This window comes from Rhamphochromis longiceps, linkage group LG14 (assembly GCF_057381845.1).
Source record: "Rhamphochromis longiceps isolate RC_006_pf linkage group LG14, R_longiceps_female_GT1.1, whole genome shotgun sequence".
NCBI lineage: Eukaryota > Metazoa > Chordata > Actinopteri > Cichliformes > Cichlidae > Rhamphochromis > Rhamphochromis longiceps.
Window position 1 is genome coordinate 1287971 of NC_140570.1, and position 15550 is coordinate 1303520.

At 41.0% G+C, this 15550-nt stretch overlaps 1 protein-coding gene and 3 long non-coding RNA genes across 8 annotated transcripts in view; 2 read left to right on the plus strand and 2 right to left on the minus strand.

Moving 5' to 3' along the window:
• Positions 1-15550, plus strand: part of LOC146653362 (uncharacterized) — a 282044-nt gene that overhangs the window by 80520 nt on the left and 185974 nt on the right. The window lies entirely within an intron of this gene.
• pou2af3 (POU class 2 homeobox associating factor 3) lies at positions 1336-5540 on the minus strand. 2 transcript variants are annotated; one of them, XM_085380885.1, is made up of 5 exons: positions 5404-5540; positions 3731-3828; positions 3459-3510; positions 2748-3043; positions 1336-2233 (listed from the first exon to the last, which is right to left on the minus strand). In XM_085380885.1, exons 1-5 carry the CDS (start codon positions 5408-5410, stop codon positions 1889-1891), a joined length of 798 nt encoding a protein of 265 aa, XP_085237011.1. In that variant the 5' UTR covers positions 5411-5540; the 3' UTR covers positions 1336-1888. The 2 variants fall into 2 exon arrangements, with proteins under 2 accessions (XP_085237011.1, XP_085237010.1); XM_085380884.1 differs by having other exon boundaries at positions 1337-2233; positions 3459-3513.
• LOC146653365 (uncharacterized) lies at positions 2167-6341 on the plus strand. Of its 3 annotated transcripts, none has more exons than XR_014907323.1 (3): positions 2167-2336; positions 4089-4267; positions 5353-6341. It is a non-coding gene; the product is annotated as an uncharacterized LOC146653365 (long non-coding RNA). The 3 variants fall into 3 exon arrangements; XR_014907324.1 differs by having other exon boundaries at positions 4116-4267; XR_014907325.1 differs by lacking the exon at positions 4089-4267.
• On the minus strand, positions 11544-13905 carry LOC146653366 (uncharacterized). Its single transcript, XR_014907304.1, has 3 exons — positions 13819-13905; positions 12817-12909; positions 11544-12686 (listed from the first exon to the last, which is right to left on the minus strand). It is a non-coding gene; the product is annotated as an uncharacterized LOC146653366 (long non-coding RNA).

Sequence of the window (15550 nt, forward strand, 5' to 3'; positions counted from 1 at the left end):
TTGGACGAGTTGGCACGGTGTCTTTGTTGGGCCGTGCAGAGTGCGTGGACACACTCACATCCTGTAACTCAGTAACTAAGAGAACAATGGTTTCCTGCACATTTAGCTTGTAAATGGATAAAGACTTTACACTGGTAGAAGTTATCGTGGTTCCTGGAATATGATGGCATATAAAGTTTTGTCTTTGTCGGCATGCAGAAATGCCACTGCCACTTAATAAAGCTGATTGCGGCGCTCTGCTCCAGCCTAAATGTTTTGGGTTATTTTTCCACACTTATCAGCTGCCGTCAAGTGTCTCCAAGGGGATTTCCACATATGCTGGCTCAGCGGGAGTGAAAGGGATGCCTGCCAACAGGATCTTTGGAGCACGCACTCCTCGTTTATTGTGTTAGTTTGAGACACTAGTTTCAAGTGAGCTAGGTTGGAAGTGCGACCAGGAAGTCACAAAATAATCCAGACTTTTATGATTTCTTTCTTTTGTTTGTCTGTTTTAGCAGACAAATACTTGGAAAACCTTTTCCATGCTCCATGATTAAGTTTGGCACAAAGAATCAAGAACAAACTGTCCACAAATTACCAAACACACGCATCCGCTTTCATAACGAGATTCAACTTGCCATTTTAAAGACATAAGATAGCAGCAGAAAGATGTTTTACATAGTTTGGCAGCTGCTTTATGTATCTAATAATCATTCGTGACACTGAGCCAAAGGCCTGCTCTAGATAAACTCAAGTAAAATCGGTCAGGCATTAAAAAAGCTTATTTCTTTTTCTTCCCATTTTCATGCAACATGAAAAATTGTTATTAAATATTCATTACTTCAGTGTTGCACGAGGGGAAACTTGAGGTAATGCAAATATTAAGCAGTGAGTGACTATTAAGTGTAATAATCCACACTGGTCAGTTACACGGTGGCTGTAGCTCTGGTGGGAGAGCAGCTCACCTGCTAACATTGTGTGTGTGTGTGTGTGTGTGTGTGTGTGTGTGTGTGTGTGTGTGTGTGTGTGTGAGATCGAAAGCACTAAACAGGACAAGAGTGCTCAGAGTAGAAAATCAGTCCATTTACTGAATTTCTTGTTTTTTGACAGGTAGCCTAATAAACTGGCTGAGCTCCGTGTAAAACCTGTAAGTATAATAAGAGGGGGTTGCAGCTTCAACAGTGCTTGTTTCACAGTCTGGAGAAATTATTGAGAGTTTGTTGAAAAAATCAGATAAATGGACTGACACCTGTCTGAGGAGTCAAAGTACTTTTTAAATACCAGTCTCATTCACACACAGCGACTCCAGCATTACGCGACAACTCGGAGCTCAAGCATTCTTGAAAAAGCCAAACCAACCCTCTGATTAGCAGACGTCCTGCTCTGTTAGCTGAGCTGCAGCCACTGTGAGTCGGCTTGTCTGTTAATCTGTTCTCCTTTGATCTCTGAACTCCCAGTGAAATACTGCCCTGCAGGCCAAAGTCAAATCTCAGACGTTTCCTTGCCTTCATTTCCAATTGTTGCGTTACAGCTGAGTTCAGCCCTGACATGTTATCAGCCTGTGATATTTACTTTCACACTCTTCCCACATTTTTCACTTTTATTTGTTACCTGTGGCTACAGGGCATGTTCACAGGGTGAAGTCTGAACCTGCTGGCTGAAGCAAACATCCCGACTTTTACAGTGGAAACTCTGCAATAGACAAGCGCACATTACAAGCACAGTGCTGACTTTTACACATTTTTATTTTGTGCAGCAAAACATTAGCGTATGAAAATATATCATTTAGTTTTTATTACAAATGAATTGATTAAAGTAAAGCAGACCAAGTGAAATGCAAAGCAAACAACCTCACTGAGCCAAATCGTATTTACAGTCAGGATACAAAGTAATACTGTTCACGGTCTCATCATAAAGCATTGTAGCACATCTCAGAGCTCAGCGGGAAATCCTTCTGGAAACAGCTGTCTTCTACAGGATACACCTGGGGATAGTCTGTGGGAGCAAAGTAAGGTGCGCATTCTGGGGTGGGGGGGCTCTCCTGCTGGCCTGACCAACAGTGTGGCAAGCTGTAATATTCCTGGGGGCCACAGTGCTGATAGTGGTATTGCTGTGGGCTGAAGCTTGACTCCATTCTGGTGGGCGAGTCATAGCATGAGGAGGAGGAGGAGGAAGAGAAGGAGTCCTGTGGGGAATAAGTGTTGGGATCCACAGGGTTGCAGAAAGTCAGTGACTCCAATGAGGAGCAAGGGGCCTGAAAGAGAGGAGGACATCGAAATTACTTTGGGCAGGACTGCAGGTGTGCCACATGGTGGTCATCCAACCAAAGCTAGGCCCAGGGCTCACCAGGAACACTTGTGAGTGGTGTTTTTGATTTAATGCATTCATTTGTGTGCAGACAGCTTACAAAACTGACATGCAGCTGTTTATCCTGCCAGACAGGTCATTTTATCAAACACAAACAGCTGTAATCACAGTCAAAGCAAGACTAGCTCCTTCAAATATATCCACACAAACCTATCCACTACATGCTGAACACAGACACTGACAGTGTTTGTGGAAATAAACGACCACCACACCAAACCTCTGTTCCAAATAAACGCATTGCTATTGCTCGTATCTCGTATGCTTTTAAAACAATCTTTCAATTTTGGTCACAAACAGAAAAACTAGGAAATTTTTCCGTTTTGTCACAAAAGTTTTAAGAAATCCCAGTTTCTGATTATTTCTTTAATGACGGTGTTTCGTTGGTGCCAGCTGAGACCTACCATCCCCTGGCCGTAGTAGTCCGCATCTGAGGACAGTCCGTGGTACCAAGGCTGAGGGGAGGTTGGAAAAGGAGGCAGAGGGGTGTCGTAGGTGGTACCACCGTATCCGTTGCCGGGCAACATCACATCCCCAAACTGCTGCTGCTGCTGCACCTGGATGCCGCACTCCTGCATCTGGATGTTGCACGCGCTGTCAGGGACTGGAAACGAGATGGTGGCTCGAAGCTGGAGGGCCAGCGACCCGCAGCTGCTGGCTTCAGCTGGGGGGACAGAGGGAGGAGGAGCCACATGGCCACCTGCCGAGATTCAGTGTAACAGTCAGACCGAAAATATCCAGAATACAAACACATGCGATGAAAACAAGCGAACCACACGCTCTGGGTTAATCATTGCCTATCATTTAATCACGGACTAGGATATATCTGCGACCACTTTGAAAGGGCGTGGTCTGAGAGACCACGGTGGAACTCCACCCCTCTGAAATCTGAATGCCTCTTGCCCCCCGTCCAACTGAAAAAGGCGTCCTCAATAATTGATGCATATTTATATGTTTATTTTACAGAATTTTTGACCCCCCAAACAAACAAACAAACAAACAAACAAACAAACAACTTGATTAAGATCATCAGACTGTGACGCTTAGGGCAGGCCGCTGTAGTGCATGTGTGTCTTTCTGGGATGTATTTTAGCACACTGGGTGGACAAACCTACTTTGGAAAGTGGACGCGCGAAGCTCCTGTAGTTCCAAGCAAGCCTGATGCATCTGCTGATCAGGAAGAAAGAGAAATACAGAGGAGGGGGAAGGCGATACCAGATTATTAATGGCTGCTTTCCTGTAAATGAGTTGAGTGGCTTATTTTGATAAAACGGGCTATCAGTGATTTACAGGTGCAGGCTTGCACAGAGCGGTATTCTCAGCAGAAAAAAGGTGAGACTGAGAGCAGGGGACAAGGGTAAAGAGGCGTGGGGGAGGGAGGAGTTACCGCATTAAGCTTCTTGTTGTTGGCCTCCTCTCTGTGCCTCCGCAGCAACTCCTTGACCGTGATCTTCACCCGGACCCCCGGGTACACCTTCAGTTGATCTTAATGAAGAGCACAGTGTGTCACTCATGCGCAGTAATCTCCTCTTAAAGCAAACTAAACCAGTCGTGCACTCTTCTCCTCCCTCTCCCTGCTCCTCCAGTAAAGCACCACAAAGCATTTCTTACACATCACAGCTTATTTTGTTTCCAGTAAACTGAAATCGCTCCATGAAGTGTCGCTTCATTCTAATAAACTGCTGAAAGATTGTCTTTTAAGATTTTGTAAAAGAATATAACGAAGTGCTTTGAATTATCCAAAGATCCTATTTTATCACCGGTGCGTAAAGGTCGTTTCCACCGCTCAGTGTTTCTGAGTGTTACTGGCGGCTGATCCCCTCCCCGGAGCCTCCCGGTCGGGAGACGTTTTCACTGCACCCTGTAGCCCTGAGCTGCCACGCCCCAGTCAGAGGCAGAAGAAATCGGCTCTTAACGCGTTAAAGTAAGTAGATTTTATTACGCATATACGATCGAATGAATGTAAAGTAAATAAAAATAGGCGAGGAGATGAAAGAGAAGTTTGTCTGGCACGGTGGGATGAGGTTAAAGCTGAAGCGCGCAGACAAAGAGTCAGCAAAGCGATCCGCGACCAAAACGGAACAAAATTTCGAAACTAGAAGGAGCCGCTGATCTGCGCTTTTGGATCGAAGCGCTGCAGTTTTCAAGGAAACGAGCCTCCCGCGTGGTGCACGTGCGCGGTCACTTAGTGAAAGTTTGATCAGGTCGTTATGGAAAAATTTCGAGGCGATTTCAGCCCGGTGCTGTTTACAATTCAAAACCCCGAGCTCTACACCAATCTCCCTTACTTTATTCAAATCACCCCTGCCCCCCACCACGAACGCCTGACAGTTAAAGGCAATGGGAGTAATTGGCAGTTTTTTTCTTCCTTACTTGAAGCTTGATTAAGATACGGTGAAAGAACGTCTCGTATAGGTGCGGGCGATTTAGGCCTAAAGGCGATATTTAAAGCATTCAGGGCTGCGAACATTTTAGAGAATGTGTTAAGAGATGAAACCTCATCTGATAAATATTCATACAGAGAAATGCTACTTTATGATTTGTCTTAAATGTGGCAGACGCTGGCCAAAACGAAAGGCAGACACATCCCACTCGAACACACAGAACACCCTGTTGCGCACAGACAGCCCGACCACACAGCCCGCGAGACTTCCAGTTGAATTTTTCCAAACTTAAAATGATCTTTAAAAATGATCATCTGCGCGTCCTGATGTGCGTCGACAGACGACAGTCGGGAGAACTATAACACACAGTAAAGCCATAAACGCCAGTGAAGCTTGGAGAAGTCTTTGAGTGGAGAACGCTACACAAACAGGTGGAATCAGGTGGCATTAAAGTTATTCTACACGTGGAAGTTTAATCTAGCCCATTCTACTTTAATTTAAATATGGGAAGAAGTGGGCATTTATGGGGGGTGAGCACTCCACTTAAACACACAAATCGTGTGCTTTCAATATTTCCAATAAACTCTACATTACACCCCCCCCCCCTCCTTTGTCTTCCAAACAGGGAAAAATGCAAGAAAATGATTTCCTGAAGAAAATCCGAGGTGAAACTCACCGGACATGATGGCTGGGATGGAGAGATGATTCCTGGAGAAGAGCTGAGGGACTCAACAATGTCCTTTTCTGCCTCAGCAAAATGGCCAAGAACGAAATTTCTGCAAAAGTCTCCAAAAATAGCAACACAAATGTCTTACAGCAGAGCCAGAGCATACAGAATGATTGTAATAGAGCTGGGGACATATTAGTTTGAGATTTTCTCCCTCCATTCCCTCTATTTAAAACCCCTAGAACTCAATGATTTGACAATGATTTGATTGCGCGTTACTTACCATTTGAATATTCAGAGGCAACTCTCTCAAATCGATTTTCAGTAAAATCACTAAGCATGAACACTGTATCAAATCCACTTTAATCTCATATATTAGTATTTTACACTTTAACCTCGAAAAAAATGCACTTTTATTCATTTTACCCTCCTTTTGCACTATCCCAGCATCAGCCCCCTTCACTTAGCACTGCAGCACCCACGACTGCTTCCGTGCAACCTTAAGAGCGCATTTCACCTCAAACCTCGCGTTTAGCCTAGTCACGCATTTTAAAAAGTTTATTTCATAAAAAATACATTAAAAGTGGCAAAGAGGGAAAGTGGGTGTGGCAAGGGCCAACAGCCCTCGTTGGCATGGCAGGGCCTCCAGCTCCATCAGAGTGCTCACACCTGCTGGGAGAACAGGGAGAGAGGCTCAGCAGCTTCACGCACAGTTCTGTCCTTGTCTTGGTTATATTTTCATGAAAATAAAAATGCGTTTCAGGATCAAAGGTTTCCGGTAAAGTGTGCCGTTTAAGAACCGGCCTTTGAAATGTTTAACTCCCCCAGCATTATGATTTATGATCATTATGATCAAAAACGGTTATTATTTTAGATTTTCTATCAAATCTGTGTTGAAATCGAGTAAATAAATAAATAAATGAATAAATAACGAAACTAAAAACAAACATTGCAGCTCCTTCTTTGCACTGAAGTCCCTTACACTACACTTCGAGTGTATTTTATTTCTCAGACTGTTTGTGGTGCGAAGGTCAGAAGATAAAATGAACTCAACTATATCAACGTTACATTCATCACACTTGGATAAATGCATCCAAAATAAAATTGTGCCATAAACCGGTCAAAATATGTGAATTAAGACCCGGATCTATGAATATTATTACATTTATTACAGTAATAATAACTCAAAGCTTGATTATGACTGCAGCATCTATAACATTATTCATCATAGATGCTGCAGTAACATTGTTAGATTATTAGGGCGTCCTCGCGCCATAAGAACAGCAAACTGATTAAAAACTGATATGTGCTAACACATCATCATCATCATCATCATCATCATCATCATCATTTCTATTCGTCCATTAAAATCAATCTTTGTGCATCCTGCTTTAAACAAAGTGCTCTCTTCTCTGCACATCCCCGTTTCCTCGCCCAGCATTGTCCGCCTCTTCTCACAGCGCCCCCTCCTGCAGCCGCGGCGCAGCGGCTCCACCTACAGGCCACAAATGGAAATGTTTATGAAAGCATTCTGTCTTTCCACACACACACACACACACACACACACACACACACACACACACACACACACACACACGATTTTGTGCACTGGCAGTTTTTTTTGTGATCACATGTTGGAAAATGAAACTGTTATCAATCAGTCTAGATGTATGATGCATGATCAGATGCATGATCAAAATCTAATTATAGTTTTCCTCATTAATAATTTCATTTTTCTGATGAAGCCATCAAACCATGACAACACTTCCACCGTGTTTTGCAGAGGGCTGCAGACACTCACTGCTGAAACTCTCTCCTCCATACTGTCAGCCGACTGGAAAACACTTCAGCAAATAACACAGCACATTTGAAGGTAAAATAAACAGGATAAACAGACAAATGAAAAATGAAGTAAGGATTTAAAAGCTGACACCATTTGCTCGTCCTACAAAAACCTTTGATATATCTGGAACATGTTTTTTGGTTTTGTGGTTTGTTTCCTATCAGACTCTTTTTGATGGCTTCAGCCCTCCACACACTTCATTCCAGGATGAATTACTAAAATTTCATGTTTAAAGAACAAACAAAAGACATTTTTGTACAAAATCCTACCCACAGGTAGGATAGAGTCAGCATGAAATTAGGATATTTTGTATCCAACAGCCCAGCTACGGTGGCCCTGAGAGTTCAGATGCCCTGCAATGAAAGAAAATAGAAAACTGCCTTAATTCTGCAAAAACACACACAAAAACCCCACAATAGAAGAATCATAAAGAAACAGGTGCAGTGAATGATTAAAGCAACCACGTATCGACAGTATTAAATGAACCATGTGATTAAACCAGACATGACCTGGATTTTTTTCTCCTTCACAACACTGAAGAGATTTCTTTTAAGCGTGTCCCAGTAAAAAGCTCCACATGATCTGGGTTCTGTCACTTTCCTGTGTGAGATTTTAGTTTGTTTTATCATATTTTACATTTACTCAAACACTGAATGCTTCACTGTATTTTTTTTGTTGGTTTGTTTTTGGTCGATCTGCAAGGCCCACAAAAAAACCTGCATATAGGAATCTCCAAAAGTTGATTCTGTTCATCAGGACGTAGCATTTTGTGGGAGAAACATTTCGTCACTCATCCAGGTGACTTCTTCAGTCTCAGCTGACTGCAATGAAAATCAGCTTTTGGAGATTTACTTACCTGGATGATTGAGCATGCATCACGACTGCATCTAGGAAATTAATTTCTCTCTCTGATAAAAAAAACAGTCCTAATTCCTGATCCTGTGAGATAATGCAACATGTGGGTGAGGGGACTCGCCCAGCAATAACTAGCTTGAAATCATCCAGGTGAGGCAGCCTGAGTAACCTCGCAGGTCGAGTCCTATCAGTCCCACTTGGCAACGGTAGCTGCCATATTGATTATGGCACGAGCCTGCTGTCTAGTAGCCTAGACAGCAGGCTCCAAGGAAAGATTATTTTATTATGGCTCGGATATAATAAGAATAATCCTCAGACTTTTACTGTTTCACTAAAGGTTAAAAAGTGAATGTCCACAACTTGAACCCTGAATCTCTTTTACACCCACTTTTATTCCTCCCTCTCCTACTCGACGTCACATCTTCACATTTTGGCCATTCAATAAAACTGCTGAAGTTAAATCATTTGATGTCCATTCACACCTTATCTCTCTCACTCTCTCTGATTTAGCACAAAGTTTAAACTTTTAAACTTTAAAATCTCTTAATTACATTTGCCTTGTTATTCTTAACAAAGGGAATTCACATCTACATCACATTTGAACATTCAAATGGATATAATTCACTTCATGTTTCGTTCAGTTTGTTTAATTCTAATTCAGTTAGATTTGTCTTTAGCACATTCTCACATGAACATTTATTGTAACATAAACCCTTCTTAATTCAAGTACAGAGGAATAATTTTGTTTGTCACTATTCATTTATTTATTTTAGGCTTTAACTTCTTTCATTAAATCATTTGTTAGTCAGACATTCTCTCTCCAGGTCTGACGACAACCTGTAGATTTCTTCCAAAGTGTTCACCACATACATTAATGTAACCCAGTGTGTTTGTTTCTTGTCATGGTTTCGGCTGATTCGCAGGCAGCAGGTGGACCCAAACGCAGGACTCAAACTTAAAAAGTTAACTGAAGAGGCAGCTTCACTGCTGCAGCTTCACTGCTGCAGCACAAACGATCCAAACACAAGAGCGTGAACTAAAACTAGAACTAGGACTCCTCAAGGACCACAGAGGAAACATTATTTACACAGCGCTAAATCACAACCGCAGTCGCCTCATGGCGCTTTATATTGTACGGTAGACCCTACAATAACACATACAGAGAAAAACCCAACAATCATATGACCCCCTATGAACAAGCACTTTGATGACAGTGGGAAGGAAAAACTCCCTTTTAACAGGAAGAAACCTCCAGCAGAACCAGGCTCAGGGAGGGGCGGGGCCATCTGCTGTGATTGGTTGGGGTGAGAGAAGGAAGACAGGATAAAGACATGCTGTGGAAGAGAGACAGAGGTTAATAACAGATATGATTCAATGCAGAGAGGTCTGTTAATACATAGTGAGTGAGAAAGGAGACTGGAAAGGAAAAACTCAATGCATCATGGGAATCCCCGGCAGCCTACGTCTATTGCAGCATAACTAAGGGAGGATTCAGGGTCACCTGGTCCAGCCCTAACTATATGCTTTAGCAAAAAGGAAAGTTTGAAGCCTAATCTTGAAAGTAGAGATAGTGTCTGTCTCCTGAATCCAAACTGGAAGCTGGTTCCACAGAAGAGGGGCCTGAAAAGTGAAGGCTCTGCCTCCCATTCTACTTTTAAATACTCTAGGAACAACAAGTAGGCCTGCAGAGCGAGAGCGAAGTGCTCTAATAGGGTGATATGGTACTACAAGGTCATTAAGATAAGATGGGGCCTGATTATTTAAGACCTTGTATGTGAGGAGCAGGATTTTGAATTCTGGATTTAACAGGAAGCCAAAACAGGAGAAATCTGCTCTCTTTCTAGTCCCTGTCAGGACTCTTGCTGCAGCATTTTGGATCAGCTGAAGGCTTTTCAGTGAGTTTTTAGGACTTCCTGATAATAATGAATTACAGTCGTCCAGCCTGGAAGTAATAAATGCATGAACTAGTTTTTCAGCGTCACTCTGAGACAGGATATTTCTAACTTTAGAGATGTTGCACAAATGGAAGAACGCAGTCTTACATATGTGTTTAATATGTGTGTTGAAGGACATGTCCTGGTCAAAAATGACTCCAAGGTTCCTCACAGCGTTACTGGAGGCCAAGGTAATGCCATCCAGAGTAAGAATCTGGTTAGATACCATATTTCTAAGATTTTCAGGGCCGTTACAGCATAATGAGGGTACGACACAACACAGAGCAAGGAGAAAACAGGGCTTAAATACACACCGGAGTAATCAGGGAATTGGAGACAGGAGAGACAGAGCTGGGATCATTTAGGCATAACATGACAAGGGGAAGCAAAACCAGACACACTGCACACAGGACAGAGACTATCAAAATAAAACAGGAAACATGAGACAGTTCACAAAGATGTGGACTTGACACTGAGAAATAGACTGAATATGACATGTGGAACACACGGAGGACATAGTGACTCAAACTACAAGCAAGAACAACAAAATTAAACACAAAACACTGGGTCAGACTCAGGAACATGGCAGGTTTGATTTGGGGTTTTTGTGTTAGACACGTTTATATACAAACACATTGTAATATCATAATATAATATTTTTAAATAGTGAATTAAAACAGTACACATGCTTCACACCCAGAAAAAGACGACTGGATTCAAACACAATTTAATACACAGTGTGGATGGGTGTGGTTTATGGCTCCGCTGCAGGGATGGGGTGGAGCAGTGGGTTGAGGAACAGTGTCAGGAGAGGCCAGTTGGAATTATTTCAGTAGGACACTGGATACGGAGGGGAGGGGGGGGGGGGATGCGGGAGAGGCTGGAAAGCAACATCAGCAACGCTCTGTACAGAAGTCACACTCTCCCACAGCGCTGTGTGTATGGGCTCCTAACATCACACACAGCTTTGCAATACAATGATGCATTAATGATATTTATATCAACGTTTTAACAACTGTAGGGTGTTCGTTATTACCTGTGAGATATTAATCGGCATGATGTCTGCTGCTTGTGGATAACTCCAACAGTCAGGACATAAAAACTGTTTAAAGCTAAATGAAACCAATTGCCATGGCATCAATTCAGCTTAACCCAGAACAGGTTAGCACGAATCCACATGATGCACTGAGCAAGAGTGGGTGAGTGACCAAAAGAATGAACAACTAATCAGTGTCTGTCCCAACCAAATGTCAGTCATGGTCTCATTCTGGTCACCAACACAAAAATATTCTGGTTCCACTACTGTTACACACTCTAAGAAATAAAATGTTGTATTTACTCCACCCAGTTATGTCAACCGGTTCCACACAACTGGGTTAGTGAAATATAAAATGTATGATACATTTAATTTGAACAAGAAATTTTAAGTACATCTGATAACATTTGGATAATTAAATGCAAATCAAAAGAATCATGTTGTATTAGCTGAATATCATAATGTTGATATAACTAACCTTGTTGATTTAAATTGAGAAGACTAAATAAAACCTACTCAACCAAAACAAGCTGTACTTACTTTGAGAAATAACATGTTGTATTTACTCCACCCAGTTATGTCAACCGGTTCCACACAACTGGGTTAGTGAAATATAAAATGTATGATATATTTAATTTGAACAACAAATTTTAAGTAAATCTGATAAATCTACTCACCCAAAACACGCTCTACTGAAACTATAGGATTAAATCACTTTAACAGAATTGCAACTTACTCTATTTAAGTTTGTAAATTAAATAAATCGAACACAAGTTTATTCAGTTAACCTAACTTTAATAACACTTTGTGTAAAACTTGTTGAAGCACACTTTGAGCAATTCAAATGCTTCTAGATCTTTTCCCCCAAACAATCTTTACATATATTCAAGTGCATTTTAGGTGCAGGAAGACAAGATACAGAATGTCATGTTAAACTGAAATGATTAAAACTGGAAACTTGTGATTCCAACATTTTTAACATTAACATGACTTAATTTAAACTTGATTGGGCTACAATGAAAAGCCCACAATACAGCCCTGCAAACAGCAGGTAGAAATTACTTGTGTCATTTTTGTCCATATTTAGAAAAATAACCTTTGCTTCAAAACTTAAACTGAAGTCCAAAGTTAGGAGCAGTCTTTTTCAGTGTAGTTGGATGTTGGTAAAAGTTCAAGAACAAAGAACGCAGAAAAGTGAAAGGCCTTGCAGAAGTTCTTGTGGCAATTCAAACTGAACAGTTTATGAAGTGCAAGGAGAAGGGTTCGAGAACCTTAAAGTTCAGTGTCCTCTATAGTTCACTGCAGGCTGTTTCACTCAAGCAGTTTGTTTTTCAGAACCTGCACCTTCATGGATAGGTTGTTCCCATCCAACTCCATCAGCACCTTCTGAAGAAATTCAAATGTGTATTTCAGGTGCTTTGGGTAGCTCAGATTTAGACTATAGATTAGTCCAAGCAGGAGGGCACAACCCTTTGCCACATCACTAAGAGCTTGCAGCACAGTGCATCCTTCTATGATGACACCAATGTCCTCAGGTGTATCTGCAGAGTTTGCTCTCATGTCTGACAACATAGACTCCCAAAGTCAGCTGCTCCGTTTCTCTGCTTGCACCAAGATCCACATCCTTTAAATAAAAATTAAAAAAAGATAAGTTAATTGCGTACATATACATATGGACAAGTAAGTCCACCTTCCATTTCCAATCCCAAATTTAAAAAAGGAAAATAACTGATCGTTTTCCTTTTTTAACTTACCAAGAATTCCTTGAACAGGTCATCTGGCTTTTCATTTAAGTAGACACAGACAGCTTTCAGAATGCATTCCCGTCGAACATCAACGCTGGGATTCTGGTGGAGATAAGAACTCAATATGAGAGAAGTTTCCTATTTTGGTTCCTTTCAACCTCTTTACAAAACAAAGTCAAAAATATTAACACATAGCAGATGATTAAGCAATGTTTCATAACTCACATCAGTGATGTGCAGTGAGGTTCATGATTGGTAAGGCACTGACTCCTCTGTGTCAGATTAACAAATATATGAACCCAAAAATTGAAGCTTTTCAATTTTGACATTACGTGAAAGCTTTCATTTTTGCTTTAATCAATTCTAGATTGTTCAATATATTTAATAATTGTGCCCCTAAAAATATTAAAATTAAATAGAAGATTAGAACTGGGCAATATGGACTTAAAATCCTATCATGACATTTTGTGGATAACAATAAGTCTGTGAAGGTTCACAGTCATCCAGGTCATCGTAGTCTAAGGAGCTTGGAAAGAAAAGTGAAGCTTCTTCAGTGAAGATTTCTGACACTAAACCAGAAATCAACATGGAGTCGAATTCTTTCAAACAATGTAGCAACTTAATTGATGCACATTTCTAAAATACACTACACATTCATTTCATTCTTCAAACTACAGGATCGCTGGCGCTCCCAGTGGTCATTACTGATGTCAGGGAGCAGGTGCGGTAGATGTTGGGAGTAATTTTAAAACTGTCGGTCTTAGTAGGCAAGTCTCATCTTAACAAGAATTGCAAAAGATTTTGGAAAATTACACCGAAGCAGGTTCAACAATATTTGTTAAATGTTTTCATACTTCTAACATGTGAGAGAGATATACAAGCTAGAGTGTTAAAACATTTGCCAGGCATCATTTGTTTAAAAAAAAATGCAAAAGTATTCCCGAAAGTGTCAGATGTGTATCAGTTAGTATACATTAATCAAATTTGTCATCCTTAAATTGTTGTACTTACCAAATAATCCTCAGATGGCGATGGATTCTATCCAGGATGCTAAGCATATGCAAGTCTCAGTTGAAAATGGCGGATGATCAAACTTCCACACTGCACATGTGCAAACTCAGAAGTACGGAGAGCCTATTAGGACAATCCTCTTTAAATTAAAGTGCTCTTCATTTTAAATGAACTTTTTACGTTGGATTTAATTTACTGCATTTTGTTGTATTGAAATATTATGTTGTTAATTAAATTCAAAACAACATACTTGTGTTTAAAGTTAAAAATCAATTGGTGGCATTAGTTTTAACATGAAGCATTTACATAATGCTACCAACATCAGTGTGTCATTTCTTAGAGTGCAGTGACAGCAACAGTATGACATACAAACATATCATATTGCTTGTGATACAGAAACTGTGCAGGTATAAAGCTTTAAATGCCCTATGCCTGCATACCTGTCACTGATCCAGCAGTATTTGATGCCATCTGGTACAGAGCCATTCTCAGGTCTGTTCCTCTTATCTAATTAATGCTTACACTTAAAACTGCTGGCCAAGGGTAAAAGTAATTCAGTAAAATCATAATTCACGTTGGCAGTAATGACACCCGGTTACGCCAATCGGAGGTCACTAAAATCAATATTGAATCGGTGTGTAACTTTGCCAAAACAATGTCGGACTCTGTAGTTTTCTCTGGTCCCCTCCCCAATCAGACCAGGAGTGACATGTTTAGCCGCATGTTCTCCTTAAATTGCTGGCTGTCTGAGTGGTGTCCCAGAAACGATGTGGGCTTCATAGATAATTGGCAAACCTTCTGGAGGAAACCTGGTCTTGTTAGGAGAGACGGCATCCATCCCACTTTGGATGGAGCAGCTCTCATTTCTAGAAATATGGACAAATTTATTAAACCCCCCAAAATATGACTATCCAGAGTTGGGACCAGGAAGCAGAGTTGCAGTCTTACACGCCTCTCTGCAGCTTCTCTCCTCCTGCTACCCCCCCAAAAACCCATCTCCATAGAGACTGTGTCAGCTTCCAAACAGACAAAAAACAAACTAAAAACCAGCAACAAACAACTTAAACATAAATAATCACAAAGAAAGAACAATACAGTATCCACATCTGAACCAAAGAGTAAAACAGTGAAATGTGGATTATTAAATATTAGGTCTCTCTCCTCCAAGTCTCTGTTAGTACATGACTTAATAATTGATCAACAAATTGATTTACTCTGCCTTACAGAAACCTGGTTGCAGCAGGATGATTATGTTAGTTTAAATGAATCAACACCCCCGAGTCATTCTAACTACCAGAAATCTTGAAGCACAGGCCGAGGGGGCGGTGTGGCAGCAATTTTTCACACCAGCCTGTTAATTAATGAAAGACCCAGACAGACTTTTAATTCATTTGAAAGCCTGGTGCTTAACATTGTCCACCCCAGTTGTAAAACTCAGAAACCAGTCTTACTTGTTATCATCTATCGTCCACCTGGGCCTTACACAGAGTTTCTGTCTGATTTCTCAGACTTTATATCTGATTTAGTTCTGAGCTCAGATAAAATAATTATTGTGGGTGATTTTAACATCCATGTAGATGCTAAAAATGACAGCCTCAACATGGCATTTAATCTGTTATTAGACTCAATTGGTTTCTCTCAAAATGTAAAAGAACCCACCCACCACTTTAATCACACTCTAGATCTTGTTTTAACATATGGCATAGAAACTGAACATTTAACAGTGTTTCCT